This window comes from Staurois parvus, unplaced genomic scaffold (genome assembly GCF_062004578.1).
Source record: "Staurois parvus isolate SC_StPar_1 unplaced genomic scaffold, SC_StPar_1.0 ptg000020l, whole genome shotgun sequence".
Lineage (NCBI taxonomy): Eukaryota > Metazoa > Chordata > Amphibia > Anura > Ranidae > Staurois > Staurois parvus.
In genome coordinates, this window is record NW_028317816.1 from 8,760,875 (window position 1) to 8,782,761 (window position 21,887).

A 21,887-nucleotide genomic window follows, 5' to 3' on the forward strand; every position below is an offset into this window, starting at 1 on the left:
AATTACATTATAAATAGCTTCCCTCCCCTTTTTTTTAATAAGTGATCACATAAGCTTTGTTCTCAGCTGCATAGAGAGGTGAGGGTGGAAAAACAGGAGTACACTGGTTTTCCCAGTGAGTAGCTGTGCAAGGGAGTGGGGTGTCAGAACAAATTTGATCATTGGAGGAGAGCAGACTGAGTTCCCAACACTGCTAGAGAACTGACTACACTGTGCACTTATGGCTAGTGTGGTCAGTTTTTATAGGAAAGCAGAAGGATTGGCAGGAACACCAGGGATTTCACACAAAGGAAGCAATCCAAAGAGAACAGGATACTTTTTCATACAAGTACATGGTACAGCAGGTACACATCAGGAATTCGAAATGTTGGGTTTACACAGGGCTTTTTTTCAGCAGGAACACAGTTCTGGCACCTCCAGTACTGAATGTATGTAATGGCAAGGGGTGCTGGGGTGTGCTGGAGGATCTATTGTTGCTGGCTGCTGGGGTATTTATTTTTGTGAGGTGGTCTATTGTTTCTAGAGAGGTCTAGTGTTGCTGGTGGGGGGATATATTGTTGATGATGGTCAATTGTTGCTGGAAGGGATTTACTGTTGAGGGAGGGGTCTGTTGTCTATTGTTGCTGGCTGCTGGAGAGTCTATTAATGCTGGCTGCTGGGAGATCTGTTGTAGCTGCTGGGGGTCTGTTGCTGGGGTGTCATTTTGTTTTGGGGGTTAATTGTTGCTGGGGGGGTCAATTGCTGCTGGCTGCAGGGGATCTATTTTTCTGCTTTTCTTTTTATAACTAACAAATTCCATACAAAATATTTAGCACCACAAAATTATACTTGGCTCTGTATTCTCTAAAAGGAGAGGTACTAGAAGGTGGGTAGGGGGTGGAACCAAATTATGGTGCTCAGAGGTGGGTAGGGGGTGGAGACAAGAAGTAATTCAGAAGGGTGGAGTTCCTGCACCTATTTTTTTTAGAAAAAAAGCCTTGTGATTACCTATTCTTTATAGATTTACAAGGTTGTAAAATCATTACATACTTTCTCTTTTACTTTTTTCCTTGAAAAATGCTGAATAAACAGATTGTGATATAAAATTAATGTCAAAAGTAGTACAAGTTCATTTGTAAGCCCCAGTGTAAAATTGGGGCTACACTGGTGATTTTCAGTCATGGAACACTTTTTTTGTGACATTTTTAGATGAGGTCCTACAAGTGCTTTACCATTGCACAACTGATCTACAATCAATATGCAGTCCTCCACTCATTTCCTCCATAGATTTGAATGGGATTAGGAGATTAATCACTTAACAATCACTCATTTATGAGCTTCTCAGGAGATTGCTCCCAATCAAGTATACTCTAAGGGATTCATTTCATGGAACTAATCTTCTAACAATCATCCAACAATCTCCTGCAGTAGCACAAATGAACGATTTGTGCATTAGGAGATTTTTCACACTCTGAGATTAAATAACCCATGTAGCCATAGTCTTTGAGGGTTTTACACATGCCGTGGCAAAAATGTTACCACCTGTCATGTTTGGTAGGCAGTACCACTGAAAAATATGACCCATTCAAGTGACTATAGGGTGTGCAGAACCTGCCCTTCAACTGCATGCAGTGCTTGTGGTTGCAATGAGGTAGTGAGGTCTTTCAGGGTTTAGAAAGGATGGTGCCGAGGCAACATTTCAGCTGCCAGCCGCCTGTCAACCACCCTCTGAAAAGCTATCCACCTAAGATCGCTTTTCAGAGGGGCAGCAAGAGCTGCTACCAGTGTAAATGAGCCATAACATTGCAGACTTCGATATTGTTATCCTGATGTTTTTCCTGTCAAGTGACCATGAACAATACAGCCAGTGAAGTCTAAAAATTGAAGTGTACTGTATTCCTGTTTCTGGTCAATGAAGCCAGTTGGTAATGAAGCCTCTATCAGGATGACAGCCCTAAAAGCAAATCAACAATTTATTTATTTCAGGTACTTATCTAGTGCTGTCAATTTTATGCAGTGCTTTACACATATATATTGTACATTCACATCAGTCCCTATCCCTCAAGGGGTGTACAATCTAAGGTCCCTAACTTACATTCATACATACACATACTAGGGCCAATTTAGACAGCATCCAATTAACCTACCAGCATGTCTTTGGAGTGTGGGAGGAAGCTGGAGTACCCAGAGGAAGCCCATGCAGGCACAGGGAGAACATGCAAACTCCAGGCAGGTGGTGCCGTGGCTGGGATTTGAGCCAATGACCCTGGTACTGCCAGGTGGAAGTGCTAACCATTTAGCCACACTGGCAACTGCCCATTTGTTTCCTGTGTAGGAACATTTTAAACAAGGAACAGTATTTTTCAGTATTTATCTATTATTCATCATTAGCATATGGCTGTCACACCACTCAGTAAAGCTGACATAAAAGATTTGTATGTTAAAAAGAGACCCTTAGGGCTCGTTCACACATGCGACCAGGAGGGAGTAAAAAAAAGGCAGCTGAGCCACCACTGATCACCTTCCTTAAAGTGGTTGTAAAGGATTTTTTTTAAAATAACAAACATGTCTATACTTACCTGCTCTGTGCAATAGATTTGCAAAGAGCGGCCCAAATCCTCCTCTTCTCGGGTCCCCTGCCAGCGCTCCTGGCTCCTCCCCTCTTGCTGGTGCCCCAATAGGAAGCCGATTCTCATGGGGGCACTTGTGCAGGCTCACTCCCCCTCTGCTGCATCCGTTGACACAAACAGCTGGACTTAGCCCCACCCCACACTCCATCACTGGAGTTGATTGACAGGAGCGGGGGCCAATGGCTTTTGCTGCTATTGATCTGCCCAGTGAGGAGGCACAAAGTCAGGAGTGCCGCGGCTCTCACGGATAGTGCTGGATCACAATGGGGCTCAGGTAAGTATAAGGGGGGTGAGGAGGCGAGTCTGTGAAATAGAAGGTTTTTTTATCTTACTGAAATGAAATCATTAAGGTAAAAAAACCTCGAGGCTTTAGAAGCACTGTATCCATACACATGCCTTGGCAAAAATTCTACCCCATGTCATGTTCAGTACTGCCACTCTATGCGACCCATTCAAGTGAACAGCGATATGCTGCGACTGCTCTTCAGCCACATGCAATGCGGTGACGGTATGCGCTTTTTTTGGGTCAAAATAGCTTTGGGAGGAGGCAACATATTGCTTTCTAAAAATTGATCCACCACAAATTGCTTTTCAGAAGGGTGGAAAGGTGCAGGCTTTGGGGCTGTTATCCTGATCTTGTGTTTCCTGCCATGAACAAGCACTCAGCCAGTAAGGTCTGTAAGTTGAACTGGCCTGTATTCCTGTTTCTTTTCAATGACTCAGTAGTGAAGTCAGGATCAGGAACTATCTATCTATTCAGTCATATCCAACCCTTGGCAATTGCATGGACTGTCACTTGTAAGTGACTTCTTCCATGAATTCTCTTAGCAATTATTTTTACAGGGTAGGTTGCCAGGTCTTTCCCCAACCCCTACCATGCAGGAGATCCTGCATGGCCAGGGATGAAGCTAGGACAATTTAGACAGGAGCCAGTTAACCTACCAGTATGTCTGTGGAGTGTGGGCGGAAACCAGAGTACCTGGAGGAAACCAACACAAGCACAGGGAGAACATGCAAACTCCATGCAGGAGGTGCCATGGTTAGGAATCAAACCCATGACCCATTTACTGCAAGACAGATGTGCTAACCACTAAGCCACTGTGCCACCCCAGGATCAGGAAGACAGCCCTAAAAGCTAATCAACAATGACTGCCCCCTATTATTTGTGTTCCTTTATTGGATGACTTTTAACAGGGAACACAAAGAGATAGAATGTTGTGCAGCACTTATCTCTGCATGATCAGCATATGGCTGTCAGTGAAGCTGAAATAAAAGATCTGTATATTAGATGATGTGTTTACTAGCTGCTACATAAGAGCAGAGGCTTGACACTCCTATCCTCCTCCTCCATCTCATCATAATCCCCTCCTCACTTTGTGATCCTCCATCCAGTCCCTGGGTTTCCATGTCTGAAATCTCATTTCTATAAGGACACAAGGTTCCTGCCTTCATCTTCTCCAGCTAGTCCCTTCCTTGTTTCCCCTCCTCCTCCTCCTCCTCCTCTTCTCTCCCTGAGCCCTGTGTCAGCCTGTGCACATGATCTGCCTAAACAGTGACATAGGAAGAGCTGATACACCCACAGGTCCTGTCATCTGCTGACGATCAGCTTATAATCAAGCCAAGGAGTTCCACCATCGATCTGATTTACTGATTGTCCTAATTATCTGACACCCAGCATGTGACTTCACAGATGGAACACAAGAAGAAGTCCACGACTGACCAGTGATCCTTGGCAGTCGTGCACCTATTTTTAGGATATTTTGGGCGATCTGGGGATATTGATGTTACATGAAGAAATTCTGATCAAAGGTTAAAGGGAAGTGCTTGTCACCCTGAGAAATGAAGAGTTTGCAGTGTGCTGGATTCTTCCTGCTGTCACTGCTGTTGGAGGTAAGTGGATGTCCCAGGTCACAACAGCTGCCACTCACATTCCAGCATGAGATGTTGGGGTTTCCCTAATGTGTCATATTCCTTTCCAATTGTGTAGATTGCTAGAAATATGTCTGCCATCCTTTGTTAGAGAAAATGCTATTTCCCCACTATATATGGTGATCTGTTCTATGTCCCATAATACTGTTACATAGATGGGGATTTCTTGTCTTTGTGTCCTGATGGGATCCAAAGAGGCGATCAGATTTTGTGAACTTGTCTTTCTATTCTGATTATATTTGTGATGTTCTGTACTTCCCCTCTGCTTTTATATTATCATAAATGCTTTTACAGTAGAAGCTCAAACTCTTGAATATGAAGCAGCAGAATTACTGTAAATGGTGGCTGTGATTATCCCTACAGTAAAAGAGATCAGCCTTCCGCAGATTTGTGATCGAATGTAAGAAGCGTTTTAAAAATTCTGAAGAGCGAATAATTTCTTAACAGAAGGTGTTGCTGAGTGACAGATGTAACCTGAAGGAAGTTGCTTGCTGTGTACTTCTGACAGCTGTCACCAAGCGCTTTGATCTCTCCTCCATGATCTGTAGTGTTTACAGAAAATGGGAGAAAGTAGATCACAGCTGGATTTTACAGAATATGAAATGATGGGCCTTTAAATACTGTATTTGCAGCATGCGTGTTCCTCTGACTATAGCAGGCGGATAGAGGTCCATTGTTCTCTAGCAGAGACTGTGTCAGATTTCAGTTTGTGGCTTTTCAAGTCATATATTTTTCCAGCAGACGGGTTTCCCCACAACTCTACTGCATTCAGACGATGCTACTTCTTTTACTTTTCAAGGCTGTAGCCTTCATTAGATTGTATTGTGTGTGACACTGTTTCCTTATTTGCTTTCTGCTTGAAAAGCGTCCTGTTTATAAATATTTTTGCCGTCATAATCAATAGACTGCTGTAGTGGACATCAATGAGGTCAAAAAGTGAAGCAAACACATAGCAGCTGGGAATTTCTCATGCTGGAAAGCAAATTAACAGCCATGCAAAGAAAAATCTCATCTTCCTACATAAAATGGGGATAATTGTTGTTGGGGGTCATACATATGAAAATTGGGAATGAGTGGCCAACAGTTGATGAGCTTTGTAGAAATGTTTCTGTCCTAGATGGCATTAAACCCATCAGATATTGGAAAAACACAAAGGATCATATATAATGAAACTGGAACACAACCTTGTTTCTCAAAGCAACCTACTTGTGAGCTGTCATGCTCTAACTTACACCAAAATGATGAAGGTGATTGGTTGTCAAGGAGGCGAGAGCTTAATTCTTTTCCGTGCTCCCATCCTTAATAAATCAACCCTAATATGTCACCAGTGTAATCGTTTGTATATTAGGAAATGAGATTGGAGCTGTGAATCCCAGCCAGAACATCAGAATATATTGGTGTAGGATTGTGCTCATCTTTGTGTGTCTCCAGAGTGACTGTGCTAGCTCAGACATGTCAAAAGTAAAGTGCTTAATTATTAATATTCAACATGCATGTATATTGGAATGACTTGTGAAATATGTTCGACTAAAGAAAGAGGCAAATTTCCCCATCCCTTAATTTTTTTAATACGTGATACATTTTTACAATATTGAAAGACCTCTAGTCTAGACATTTCTGAATTTCTGAAGGAAAGCTATTTAGATCTCTAGACAGCCTCTCTCAACCTGGGTTCCGTGGAACCCTAGAGTTCCTCCAGAGGTTGTTCAGGGTTCCTTGAGAAAGGAGCAATTTCTTGGATAGGTTCCCACTGACACCAATCATCTTTGTAGCTGTCTGTGAGAGGGGAATGTTTCCCACTGATCATAAATGTAAATATCTTTCTTCCCATTGACCATCACAATAATGTATTCTAAGCTTTAGATATAGTAATTATTAGCAGGAGTTCCCTGAGACAGGACAGTTATTTCCATGCTTCTTTCATGCTAAAAAGGTTGAGAAAGGCTGCAGTAAACCTGTAATTTTTTGAAGCTGGAAGTGCTGCTAATATGCAAATTGGCTGATCTCTTCAAGTAGATCAGTAGAATAATTTGTTGTCTGTGTCTGCCTGTCTATAAGATCATTATGTATGAGTAGGAGCCATGCTGTGTTTGTGTCTGCTCCCACTCCCAACGGCTTTGGCATGCTGAGGTGAGAATGGACACACACACACAATTTGTGATTTTTTTAAATTTTACCACATTGTCTATAATTGTTTGCGGAATGAGGACCCTACAAACAATAAGCCTAGTTTACATGGGTATCAGGAGGAGGAAGCATTTCACGAGCTTTAAGAATGCTTACCAAATGTCTGATCCTATCTAACGGTTGTGGTAGCGCACTCAACAGTATATGGTGTTTTTTCTTGGGTAACAAAGCTTTTCAAAGTTTTCATTCTGTTGGAATGCCTTCCTACCTTTTGAAAAGTAATGTATTGTTTGACGTGCGTTTGCGTTATGTGGAGGACTGTTTATCCCCTTGGAGATAGTTTTGTATGATGTAGTACTTTTGACAGAAAATAGAGAAGTGGTGGCCATTTTCCAGCACAACCATCAACTTATCCAGTTCATAAGCACCTTCACATGCACTAAAGTGATCCTCAACAAGAAGACTGGAAGGGAATCCAGCTGTTGAAAATAACAGTTGTGTCTAATTGAGTATAGACCCAAAAAACCCAACCAAACAGCAAGAAGCACCAAAAATCAGGAGATATCTATTACTACTCTATTATTCATCACTTCCTCTTTAATCCTTCCTGTATGGCAGGGGTAACTTTTCCAAAGCTACTGAGATTAATTTTCTAAACTCTGCGGAAATCTTTGCAAATTCTATATTAATTCATTGTAAGCACTTGGCAAATGCTTGACAACACTATTAGCATTTGTGAAGTGCTTATCGAAGTACAGTATATATTTTTAAAATGCTTGTAGACTTGACCTTAGTGGTTGTAATAGAAAGGGTTGTTTTTCTTAAAGTGGTTGTAAACCCTTACGTATACCCAGTGAAGTGACTGGCCTCAGGTTTCACACAAAGATGAAACAAATCCTCCTACATAAGTTGTAACTGCCTGTCTGCAGTGTTCTCTTCTCTACATATGTTCAGGTTGCTGAATTTATGCAGCTTGTCTGAGAGTTCAGAAAACAGGGGGCAGAGAGCTGAAATTACACTCTGCTTAGTTAGGAGAGCTCTGGGAGCTGATTTGAGGGAAAGTACACCCCCTCCCACCTTCACACAGCTCACAGTAACCGAGTTGAGGCTGTCAATCTGCTGGAGGTCCCTCCCCTGCTACCATTTTTCTCTTGGTGTCAGGAAAACTTGTCGTAAGTGACTCATGCTGATGGTAGAGAAACCAAGCAGCAGAAAGACATGACACTTTGTTGCTCTTAATTGAGACAAGTACACACTATAGAGGGATATGCATTGTTCATATTTCATGTCACAGGTTTACAACCACTTAAATTGTATTGGGATAATGTCATGTGGTTAGTTTAGACATCAAACCAAGAATAATGCCATATGTATAGAAACACTCCATTGGGGTCCTCATTTACCTTACTCTAAAAAACTATCTAGAGTACTTTGTTCCTCATTATTACATCTAAAATATTTACTGATTAAAGCTCTTAAAGTGGAATTAAGCATTTTCTTTACCAACACTGGTAATTACCCAGTTTGATTCTAGTTTCTGTCCTAATTATACTTGGTGATCCTGCCTTGAATGTCCTTTTCAGGTACATCTCTGTATGTGGTCTCCCAGCTGTGTTCTGCATTATCACCTTATCACATACAAGCAGCTGTGCTGACACACATTGTACAGGCATGGTCCACTGTTGTTGATATAAGGAAGCCATTCAAAAGTAATGATGAGCAGCTCAGTGAATGGCAGAAACAGGCTGGAGGATATCAACCACACCCAGATGCACAAAAAAAAAAAAATGAAAGAAGAATGAAAGCTGTGTTTTTTGGAAAACAACATTGTAAATGATTGATACAGAGTGCTTTAACAAATAAAAATAGTTAAGGAAAGTAGAAAAATAGCACTGGCCCTGTAAGGTTATTGTATTGATATTGGTACCTTATCTTAAGGCAGTGATGATGTTGTTGTAGGTGATCTCGGTGTCCTTTTATGAAACAGAGATCAGCGGTGATCCTGAGGATCGTTGCTGATCTCCGATCATTTGTGGTTTAGGAAACAGAGATGATCACTGGAGAACATGTTCTCCGATGATCATCTCAGCACACAGACGGCCAGTATATGAAGGAGCGATCTCAGCCCTTCACTGGTGATCTGTGTTCTCCCTCCAGATTCTCCAGCCCAAGCTGGAGAATCGGAGGAACTGCAAACTAAGCAGCGATAATTTACCTCTGCTTAGTAAACAATGTTTGACTGATCTCTTACTGTAATCTCGCGAGTTTATAGTATAAGCAGCCTTTTTCCAGCGTTTGTAGATCGTTCTCCCTTCATTCGGAGAACTGATCTACACCGCTTTATAAAATGCATTCACAGGAGAACTGTGTTCTTCGAGAATGCCGGAGAACTGTGTTCTTCGAAAATGCCGGAGAACTGAGCAGCGGTCATTTACCACTGCTTGATAAAAGGACACCCTCGTTCTTGGAGAGCCAGCTCCTGTACCCCAGAGGATTTCCACAGTTTCCTTAGCTTGTAGTGTAAAGAAACAAAAATGTAAATTGAAATTAAATTGAACTACTGCTAAAAGGTACAGATATGGAGTTTATTCATATAAAGGTCAGTGGGACAATTGACTATTCCCTCGACCTTTAATGGAATTATGTCATATCTGCGACTTCTAGAAATGGTGTGGTGCTTCAATTTATATTTTTGTTAACAAACTAAATATCATTCAGTTAGGGTTTAAATGTACTATACATAATTTTCCTGTGTTGTGGAATTGAGCAAGGTAGCCTGAATGTGAACGTAAGAAAAGTGAAAAAAATGAGAAAATTAAAGAGCAATACAGTATTCCAGCAAGCAGCAGAATGGACAGAAACAGGCTAGGCTGAAGTTCCACTTCAACAATTCCTCTAGCTGAGCAGCCCATCAGTGCTTAAAATGGAAATACTTACCTTCACTCCAGTGCTTTGGTGTTCCAGAGCTCCATGCCGGCCGCTGAAATCTTCATCTGGGCGGCTTCTGGGTACTGATCTCACTTTTTAATTGGCCAGGCTGAGATGATGTCACTCCCATGCATGGGCAATGCTGAAATTGTACACTGAGCTGGGCATGTGCAAAGGTCAATGTACAGGGTGGGCAGACAGGTGAGAAATGTTAATGCAGAAGAGACATGGGGGAGTTTTACCAAAGCTGGAGAGTGCAAAATCTGATGCAGCTCTGCATAGAAACCAATCAGCTTCCAGGTTAAGCTTAATTGATCAAGCTGAAGTTAGAAGCTGATTGGCTACCATGCACAGCTGCACTAGATTCTAAGTGCTCCAGTTTTAGTAAATCTCTTCCATAGTATGAAACCTCTGTCTGTTCCCCAACTTTTTTTGGTTAGAGTTGCACTTTAAATCCCAAACAGCTCTAACCAGTATGTGATCAAGAATACGTTGGTGTTAAAAATGTGCATGTGCATTTCAGTGTTTTGCTTTATCTATATTTTATCTTATCCATAAAATACTTTAATGGCAGTAGTTGGTACTACTGTCTGTAGGAAGTGATGTCATTATTTTCTTCAGGTGGTACTACTATCTGAAGGGAATGATGTAATTATTTACATCGGGTAGTACTGTTATCTGAACAAAGTGATGTCATTATTTACATCAGGTGGTACTACTGACTAAAGGAAGTGATGTCAATATTTACATCAGGAGCTACTACATACTGAAAGAAGTGATGCCATTATTTACATCAGGTGGTACTACTGACTAAAGGAAGTGATGTCAATATTTACATCAGGAGCTACTACATACTGAAAGAAGTGATGCCATTATTTACATCAGGCAGTACTACTGACTAAAGGAAGTGATGTCAATATTTACATCAGGTGCTACTACGTACTGAAAGAAGTGATGCCATTATTTACATCAGGTGATACTACGTACTGAAAGAAGTGATGCCGTTATTTACATCAGGTGGTACTACTGACTAAAGGAAGTGATGTCAATATTTACATCAGGAGCTACTACGTACTGAAAGAAGTGATGCCATTATTTATATCAGGTGCTACTACGTACTGAAAGAAGTGATGCCATTATTTACATCAGGCGGTACTACTGACTAAAGTAAGTGATGTCAATATTTACATCAGGAGCTACTACGTACTGAAAGAAGTGATGCCATTATTTACATCAGGCAGTACTTCTGACTAAAGGAAGTGATGTCAATATTTACATCAGGTGCTACTACGTACTAAAAGAAGTGATGCCATTATTTACATCAGGCGGTACTACTGTCTAAAGCAGGGATGTCAAACTCAATTTTATTGCGGGCTGTATCAGCTTTATGGTTGCCCTCAATGGGCCAGTTGTATCTGTAAGACTATATAAATGTATCTACTCTTTATCATACTAAATAATTGCCTCTGAATTTGATTATTACTGATTTTAGTAATAACTGAAGACTAAAGCTGTGAAGGGCAGGTGCAGACCGACACTGAGTCCCCTCACATACCTGTAGCAGATGAAGTCTAAAAAGGAGAGTCGCACACCACTGGTATTATCCACAAGAAACTTTATTGGAGGCTGCTCAGACAGAACATGCTTCTGCCATGGTGAGCACGTTCTAAGCAGTCTCCATCAAAATTTAATGTGGATGATACCATCGGCATGCGACACAGCTTTTCAATTGGCATAGAATTGTATTATTCTCCTAATAATTGTAAACAGATATTTAGAGCCCCCCACCATCAGAAGCCAAGAGTCCCCCACCCTGCCTTACATCACAGTGCACCCCCCCATACCTTGTGCTGCTGCTATGAAGAAGCTGGAGGAGGAGCTGCAGGAGATGTGCGAGAGCCACATGAAATGGCTTGGAGGACCACATTCGGCCCACAGGCCTAGTGTTTGGCGCTTGTGGTCTAAAGGAAGTTATGGAATTACTTCTCTGTATGAACCACCTTCATTCTTTGCTTATCTTGCTTCTACATTTTTACCAGCCAGTTGTTTCTTGTTTTACGAAATGCAGCTGTCAATAAAATGAGAATTGAAAATTCTGGTTCTTTCAGTTTTCAGATCAATGTTTGTTGTTTGGTGCTGAAAGGACCACTCACGGCTTGAATTTTGCTCATTCAGTTGGAATCAGCTGTGCATGGCTAGCATAAAGGAGATAAGGAAAGCCTATGACTTCTAATCTATTCAGCCAGAAGAGTTGTAAACCAAGAGGTCATAGTGAATCCTGGGTCCTATGCCTACACAACTTGGAAACCTTCGAAGAAAGCCACAAGAGACACATATTTACTACTATGAATGTATGCACTGTTTTTCATTTATAATTTCAGAATGTCAAAGGGTGAAGGAAGGGCCCTACTGTAAAGCATTATAACTGCGGTCCACTTTACAGTAAGCCTGTTGCTAGACTAACAAAACTAAATTGTATACAGCCTGTAAAAGTAGATATAAATACATATGTTTCTGGCAGACATCATTTCTTGAGGCATTTAACACCTGTTTCCCCACTGGGTTCTGTGGTTCCTCCTCCTGACCACTACATCATTGTCAGACATAGTGGTGAGGTAGCAGCAGATAGATGGAATCAAAGCATGCTATGGAGGACCTCATTAGGGAGAAGATTTGACTCTGCCTGCTGGAAAGGTAGGTATTGAGTATCTTTTTTGAAGGGTTGCATGAAACGCAATATTGTTACTCTAGGGCAGCCATTCTCAGCCAGGATTCTGTGAATCCATAGGATTCCTCCAGAGGTCCCTTCAACTGTGGCAGTACGACCTCCTATCAGATGGTGCATGCATAGTTTGAGGGCCAAGTCTACTTGGCAGAACCAGCGGCAGGACATTAGTATGCTTTTTAGTTGTCTATAAGGGTAGTATTCTGACCACCACTGAAAAGGCATTCTTCCCATTATCAATCAAAGTAAGTGCTGTTTTTCCAAGTGACCTGGTTCGATCAGGTGCTTTTGAGGACAGAAGAGAGATCCCCAGATCTCTCAGTAAAGAGTATCTGTCACTGCCCATGCTATCAACAAGGATGTTGTTCATCCCTTGTGATAGCAATGAAGTTGCTAAAAAAATTTTTTTAAAGAGATAGTGTCAAAAATTAAATACATTAATAACATTTTTAAAAAGCATCCCCATCCCCTTGTGCTCACACACAAATGTGAACACACATTTAGGTCTTGTACATGTATGTAAACATGCAAGGTATCACTGTGAACGTCAGAGCAAGAGCAATATTTCTAGTACCAGACCTCCTGTTGATTTTTGAACTGGTAACCTGTAAAAGCTATTAAAGTGTTGCCTATGAAGTTTTTTGGTATGTTAGTTTGACGCCATTCCACTGGCATGCGCAATGTGTGACATATTAGGTATCTATTTACTTATATTTTACAAAAAAAAATGGTATTATATTGTGTTTGTGTGCACTAAACTTCATGAACGTGTACTTTTAAAAAAAAAATTGTGTTTGATAAACAGCTGCGCAAACATTGTGTGACAGCAGTTTCAAGAAGTTAAAGGAGATCTATGGTCACAGCATACTCTTTCATTCTGTAACATCAGAATTGTAATAATACAAAAAATAGGTTTCCAATATAAGCTTACTTGAAAACATTTCTTTCATGTTGTCAGTGCTACCTATCTGCTGGCCATCTCTTTCCACAACTTTCTTGATTCTTTGCATGCTTTCCAGCTTCTCCTCTGATATTTACTTTCAGTTTCTAAGGACCACATATCCCATGATACCTTGCTGTCTTCAAGCAGTGATTCCTGTACTGACTCTGGCTTCTGAAATTCCTCCATTCAGCCCCTATGTAGTCAAGAAGATAGGCTCTGTGAGATGTGCATATTCACAGGGCATAGTGAATACATGTCACAGAGTTTCGGAAGTAAATGTGTGCGAATCTTCACCAAGTAAGTTTACAAACCTCATGATCATCCATATTAATAGGAGTAGGCTGTAAATAATTGAAATACAATGTGGAAATTAATATAAAATTTACATTCTGACCATAGATACACTTTAACCACTTGCCAACCGCGCTATAGCTAAATGATGGCTACAGCGCGATTGTCCAATTCTGGGAGGGCGTCATACGACGTCCTCCCTGAATGCGCCCCCAGCTACGGACACAGCTGATCACGTAATGAGGTAAAAGGCCAATCACAGCGGCCTTTTACCACGGTCATACTGTCACAGCGTGAGGAAAGTACTGCCGATAACTAGCAACTGTCACTGAGCAGATCGGCACTGATCATCAGGGCACTGTTGATCAGTGCCCAGCAGTACCACTCGGCAGTGCCTCCCATCAGTGCCCAGTAGTGCCTCCCACTAGTTCCCAGCAGTGCTGCTCATCAGTGCTGCCCAGCAGTGCCGCCCAGCAGTGCCAAGCAATGCCGCCAGTCAGTTCCGCCAGTCAGTGCTGTCAGCACCACCCATGTGGAAATGAATATATAATTTTACATTCTGACCATAGATACACTTTAAACACATGCCAACCGCGCTACAGTCGAATGATGGCTTCAGCGCGGTTGTTCAGTTCTGGGAGGGCATCAGTGCCCAGTAGTGCCTCCCACCAGTGCCCTGCAGTGCCACCCATCAGTGCTGCCCAGCTGAGAAAAACTAAGGCAGTGCAGCAAGTCAAATGTGTACCATCTTATGTATTATACAGGATAATGCACCATCTGCAGTGGTTTACAAAGATAGAAAAAGTCAACTCAAACATTCATGACCCATATAGAAGCACTCAACCACTCATGTGTTTTAGAATAGTCAAGGTACCCTTCAATGGGGTTAATTCATTATGTTGTGTGAATTATTGTATTTGTATTCATTCATTTCATTGTATTCATAATTTTATCAAAAGCTTCAAACCTTTCTAAGAAAAAAATCTTTATTTTTGTCACATTTATTTTGACTCCACCTCATAATTGCTGCATTTTCTGTTCTGCTCAATACACTCATCGTAGAACCTCAGAGCTATTATCAGTTAGGAGCTATCAAAATCTTAATGTAAAAAAACCTCTGCAGTCATTTTTGTGAATTTACTTTACAGACTAACTCGTGCAGCAATCTATAAAATAATATGTCTGCAGTAAATTCAGCAGATCTGTGAGATAAAACTTACTGAATTGTAAAAATCATGTTGGAGTGTGGGAATCAGCAAAAATTGCACAATAATGAAAATACTACATGTGATATGCTTTAGTAAACTGGTCTCACTGGCTTTTATTCTAAACTATTTCAAGGATACTGTATTGGTCTTAAGTCTGTTATCTTTTAAATTTCTGTCTCGGTGATACTGGTCACTAAGGATGAGCTAAGGTTAGGGCTGAACCCGCGGGAATTTGTCACATGATAGCAGGCTCTCAGCCCAATCATCTGCGGCTGTGGAATTCCTTGTCCTGCAGCCACATGTAACAAAGAGGCTATATGTTGTCAATTACTTTGGTCAAATGTGGCCAGATGACAATATTATTTATTTTTTTATTTTCAACGATGTCATCAGCCTTCTACCCCTTTGTTATGTATAGAATTTCACGCCCGCAGCTGATTGATCCAGCAGCCCGGTCATAGTTTACTACTGGTTTGGACTGAACTTAGTTAACTGATCCTTATTGGACACCAATACCAATGGAAAGGGTGAATCTACCTAGCTTGAAGACCAACAGCAAAATAAACTTGGTAGGGGTTCTAATCTTTTTCTGTCTCAGTTCAACTGAATGGATCCTTTACAGAAAAAACATCTTGTTAAAGAAGATTTGAACTTTGGAAATTGTGTCCAAAAAAAGATATGCTTGCCTTGCCCTAAAGCACTAGTCATCAGTATAGCCTTGGCAGCTAAATTTTCCCCATTATGGACTTACCATGCTTTCTGCATTGTTTCAATGTGTTGAGGAAGCTATCTTGGTGAAGGTAGGACTTTTCTTTCTTATGTCAGAGCCTCCAGCAAGGTGAACAATGAACAGCACAATAGTGACATCACCAAATCTCATTCCAGATCTCCAAAGACTAGCAGTCAGAGGCAACAGAACCTTAGATCTCATCCTGCATACTGTATATACAGGTATAGGACTGCAGGCACAGAAGTGCTTAGGCAGCCTCACGTACCAATCTTATCCACATATACAGTTGCAAGAAAAAGTATGTGAACCCCCTGGGATTATGTGGAGTTTTGCATGAATTGGGCATAAAATGTGCTCTGAACGTCATCTAAGTCACAACAATAGAAGAACACAGTCTGCTGAACATAATACTACACAAACATTAGATGTTGCCATGGTTTAATTGCACATAACATGTAAACATTAACAGTGCAGGGAGGAAAAAGTATGTGAACCTTTGGACTTAATAACTGGTTGACCCTCCTTTGGCAGCAATAACCTCAACCAAACATTTCCTGTAGTTGCAGATCAGACCTGCACAATGATCTGGAGTAATTTTGGACTACTCCTCTTCACAAAACTGTTTCAGTGTAGCAATATTCTTGGGATGTCTGTTGTGAATCGCTCTCTTAAGGTCATGCCACAGCATTTCAATCGGGTTGAGGTCAGGACTCTGACTGGGCCACTCCAGAAGGCGTATTCTGTGCTGTTGCAGCCATTGTTTTGTTGAATTACTTGTATGCTTTGGGTCATTGTCCTGTTGCATCACCCATCCTCTGCGGAGCTTGAAACTGTAGCAGAGATCTCACTATAAAACTCCATGCTGAATAAATATGTCAATAAAAATAAAGTTAAAACTGTGAAAACCATCTACTATCTCCTAGCAGCAACTATACAATATCACTATTGTGTAATTAAAGATTCCAAAAACTGCAAAGTGTCCGAATATATTATTGAAATGAGTCTACATTGAATATAATAATATTTATGCAACTCATTCCACAGGGAATGACACAAGTAAATCCACTTTCTGCTGTAACCTTTAGCAAACGCTACTATCTACACATGGTTGGTTCGTTTCTTTACGAAACGAAATTCATACGATATTTGCGTTATTCGGAGATAGTAATGAATTTCAACTAGTCTGAAATACATTTTTAACAAAAACAACAGATTCATTCATATTCATTAGTTTCATGTGGATGACATGATGCAATTGTTTGGGCCTTTTGTTAATTTTTGAAGCATCCGAAATAACATAACGACATAACGAATAAGCAAAATTGATTCGGAAAATTCGTTTTTGCGTAATGTGAATATTCCAATAAGATTCTTTTTATATTGGGGTTGAACTTAAGAGACCATTTGTTTAATTTGTATGTGCATGGCACAACAAAGACAGTCAGTCTGGAATGGGGAAATAGATTCAACTTAATAACATAACGAAAAAAGGTGTATTAATGAATTAAATTAACACAAATATAGCCAATCGTCCGTAAAAAGAAAAGAATAACAGAACATCCGAAAATGCGAATCGATTATGATCAATGAATATATACTCTCCTGAAATAAATAATTGTTCTAAAACGAATCATTCTAACATTAAGAATATGAGACAAAATTGTTTTCTTAATGAAACTGAAACAAAACAAATTACTAACGACTTCTTTGTGCTGATGCAAAGAGCAAATATAGTGAATAATGAATGCACTGTCTGCACATTTCCCTCTTCCTTGAGGTGACTTACTAGAGAGGATACAACCTTATAACCTTATAATAACATAGCAACATTCAGTAACTGGAATGCTCATGGATCATCATTTCTCCATCTCCTTTGACGTTTCATCAAACAAGCATCAACAAGGTTCAAATGAAAGACAAAAAAACCCCACAAAAGTGTACAACCTTTTTGCTCCTGCAGGGGAAAAAATTCCTTCCTGATCCCCCGAGAGACAATCGGATATTCCCTGGATCAACTTTACCTGTGAATGTTAGTATCCAGTTATATTGTGTGTATCTAGGAAAGAATCCAGGCCTTTTTTAAAACAATCCACTGAGCTGGCCAGAACCAACTCTTGAGGGAGTCTATTCCACATTTTCACAGCTCTTACTATGAAGAAACCCCTCAATATTTGGAGATTAAATCTCTTTTCCTACAGACGTAGAGTGCCCCCTTGTCCTCTGTGGTGACCTCAGGGTGAATAACTCTACACTGAGTTCACTATATGAACCACTGATGTATTTATACATGTTGATCATATCCCCTCTTAATCTCATCTTCTCAAGAGAGAATAAATTCAGTTCCTCTAATCTTTCCTCATAACTGATCTCCTCCATGCCTCTTATCAGTTTGGTTGCCCTTCTCTGCACTTTCTCCAGTTCCCAAATGTTCTTTTTGTGAATTGGTGCCCAAAACTGAAATGCGTATTCCAGATGAGGTCTTACTAATGATTTGTACAGGGGTAATATGATACATCTCTCTCTGGAGTCTATACAGTACCTCTTTTAATACAAGAGAGGATTTTGCTCGCTTTAGAAACCGCAGGTTGGCATTGCATGCCATTATTAAGCTTGTTATCTACCAGAACCTCCAGATCCTTCTCCACCATTGATTCCCCCAGTTGTACTCCCCCTAGTATGTATGATGCATGCATATTCTTAGCCCCCAAGTGCATAACCTTACATTTATCAACATTAAATCTCATTCTCATTTGCCACATAGTTGACCAATTAAACAGTGCATTGAGGTCGGCTTGTAAATTGAAGGCATCCTGTAAGGACGTTATTCCACTGCACAGCTTGGTGTCATCTGCAAAGACTGAAATGGGATTTTTAATCCCAGACCCTATATTGTTTTTTAAATATATTTAAAAGTAAGGGTCCCAACATTGAACCCTGGAGTACACCACTGACAACCCTAGACCATTCAGAGTATGAATCATTAACCACTACTCTCTGAATACGATCTTTTAGCCAGTTTTCTATCCATACAGATTTTTCCAAGCCTGTAGCCTTTACCTTACACATTAGCCATGTGTGGGGAACTGTGTCAAACACTTTTGCAAAATCCAAGAATACCACGTCCACAGCCACCCCTCTGTCCAAGGTTTTGCTCACCTACTCATAAAAAGAAATCAGATTTGTTTGACAACTTCTGTCTTTCATGAATCTATGCTGTCTGTTGCTTAAAATATTTTTTTCCAGCAAGAACTCAACTATGTGGTCTTTTATTAAGCTCTCCAGTATCTTCCCAACTATAGAAGTTAAACTAACAGGTCTATAATTACATGGTAAAGATTTTGATCCCTTTTTAACTATAGGCACCACATTGGCCTTACGCCAATCCAGTGGTACTATGCCAGTCATTAAAGAGTCCCTAAAAATTAGAACCAATGGCTTTGAAATGACAGAGCTCAATTCTTTAAGGACCCGTGGGTGTATGCCATCCAGTCCAGGTTCTTTATTCTGTCTAAATATTTCTGGATCATATCAGTTGTGAGCCAATGTGGATTATCAGGGGCTGTGTCAATACCATGTCTCTTATGGACAAGAGCTCCCCCATGCTCCTATGTATATACAGAGCTGAAGAAGGTATTAAATAAATTTGCCTACTTTTTTGTCCCCAGTCACCCACTCTAGATTATTTTGTAAAGGGCCTACATGCTCGGACCTAAGCTTTTTATTATTAATATATTTGAAGAATTTTTGGGGGTTTGTCCTGCTATCTTTTGCAGTCTGTCGTTCCTTTTCAATTTTTGCAGCCTTGATTTCCTTTTTACATATTCTGTTATATTCTTTGTAATGTTTAAATGATGATAGTGTTCCTTCATTTTTATATTTAATAAAAGCGCTTTTCTTATTATTTATAGCTTTTTTTAACTTTGGCCGTAAGCCACATAGGCATCACTTCTGGACTTCCTCAGGAGCAGCGCACTTCCTCACATATGATATTTTTCAGTTGTTTTTCAAGGCAAAGGGTAAATTTTTCAAAATAGCACTTTGGCACAATTAACATTTATACAAAATGTATGGACGCAAATTGCACCGCAAAGAATAGCATGCATTTTAAGCAAAAATACGATTCTTGTCCAGATTGCATGCGGTTTCCCCACAGTTCCTGTGCGGAAATCGCATGCTATTCTGTGAGGTGCAATTTACATCCATACATTTTGAATTCACACAAATTGCACTGCAAAGTATTGGTACTTGTCCTCAAGTACTTGAACAAATGTATTTGTACTCGTACTTGACGATCAACAAAGGTAACGGTGCATCCCTAATATTCTGTCATTTCTACACTGACAACGATAGTGTCTATATGCCCAATGTGATTATGTGGATTAGTCAATGTTAGCAGGCAGAATTATTTATTTATTATTGTATTAATTTTACTTTTCACTGGCTGGTTTTCTGTTGAAAGTACAAAGGATGTACCTTGTATTTTACATCATGAAAATCTTGTCATATTTTGGATGAATATGTAATTGTTAAGGAGGCTCTAGAAAAAAAAACAAACTTTGAAGTAAGTGACTTTCACAGTAAGTGACTTTGGCAGGAAAGGATATCATATAAGAAAGGTGCTATAAATCTAGGAAATGAAATTTAGGTGCATTTAAGAACAGCAAAAGCACATTTCTTGAAGAAGCCACAAGGTAGCCAAGGCTCAGACATTTGCAATATCATAGATAAAGTGGATGCTGTATTAAAGTGTTACTAAACCCTTAACAGTAAAATCAATCTTTATATAGAAGTAAAGCATGCTTGTTATACTCACTGTGGAACCCAGGGGGTTAATCCTCTGCATTGTGTAAAAACGTAGTTTGATCCTGACTTCTCTGATACTCCCCCTTATCACCTGATAAGACATATCATGTGGATTCACTCTGCACATGCTCAGTTTGGTGTGTATTGCTAGAGAGTTTTTTTTTTCTTGGGAGAGTGCATTTGATCAGCACAGGGCCAATCAACACTGTTCAGACAGAGGTCCAGGGTCCTGCATCCTTCTACAACAGAGTGAAAACTCCTCCTTCAAGCTTTAACATGTGCTCGGCTGTACACTGATAGAAGTCACAAGACTGCTCTAACTGCTGATGAGAAAAGGTAGTTAGCAGTTTAAATTTACAAAAATAATTGCATTTCTATGTTGTGTGTACTGTGGGAGACCAGATATAGTGAATGCAGGGTCCTGGGTTTAGTAACACTTTTAAGTTAAAAAAAAAAAAAAGTAAAGACATCGGTTTACAATATCTAAATTAGATTTTAAATAATTTATAGATTATATAACTCGAGAGAAAATGTAAAAAAATGGTTCCCACCATATTATCAAAAAGACAAAATTTTGTAATAATAAAAAATGTACTATGATATCACACACAATAATAGAAAAAATAATGCAACAGAAAACAACTCAAATGAAAAAAATGAGCAATGTTGTCCAGTTAAAAAAAAAAAAAGCTATGGTGGTATAGTAGGCAATAAATAAGATGGGGTGTAGTGTATTACTAAGAATCACTCATGTTAAAACCAGAGTATTGTCACATAAATGTATAGCAACTACTAAATACACCTGATATGGGACTTTAGGTTATAGTACTGGTAACCACAGATCATATATGAAAAACATTATCATAAAACAGACTTTATTACAAATTTGCTTAAAAACTATGAATGGTCCATACATATTCATAGATAGAAGGAACTATAAAAAGAGAGAAATACATATATATCCTACCTGGGAGCTGTAACATGGTGCTGTTCTAACAGGAGCGGTAGCGTCACGGCGCGTCGCGGTGTGTCAAAATGGATGCCTCTGGTCAAGTCAGGAGGCGTTGAAGCCTCCTATTCTCATCTATGGTGCTGCTCCGCAAACGCCTGGCCGGCGTTTGTGGCGCGGTTGCAGTTGCGGAGCGTTTGTGGAGCGGTAACACCATTTAAACTTCATTATATGCGTTTGTGGGGCGTTTTTAACGCTCTGCAAACGCCTAGCAAATGCCGCTAAACCACGCATGCGGTGTTTGCAGAGCGTTTGCCGAGCATTAAAAAACGCTCTGCAAACGCCGGACCAACGCTTGCCAAACGCTATAGGGGCGTTGGTAAAACAGTCAAGTGTGAACGAGCCCTTAATGGGCAGCTTGTTTGTGTGGCTGGAGCTGCCTGTTACTGAATGGAGATGCAGTGGCTGTATGAACACAGCTACAAGTCCTAATTTGACAGGTGTGGGGGAGTGGCCCCAAATACACACTTGTCTGTGTTTGGGGGCCATACACCTGCATCCATATGCCTGTCAAATTATGACCTGTGGCTGTGTTCGTACAGCTTCTGCATCTCCATAGTGTAACGTAGGCTACCTGCACACAGT

At 40.3% G+C, this 21,887-nt stretch overlaps 1 protein-coding gene across 1 annotated transcript in view; it reads left to right on the forward strand.

Moving 5' to 3' along the window:
* The first annotated feature begins 3,986 nt into the window (after positions 1–3,986).
* Positions 3,987–21,887, forward strand: part of VOPP1 (VOPP1 WW domain binding protein) — a 154,491-nt gene continuing 136,590 nt past the window's right edge. The window contains exon 1 of the mRNA XM_089687260.1: positions 3,987–4,499. Within this exon, the coding sequence (XP_089543386.1) occupies positions 4,449–4,499 (51 nt within the window). The 5' untranslated portion in view covers positions 3,987–4,448. The remainder of the gene's footprint in view (positions 4,500–21,887) is intronic.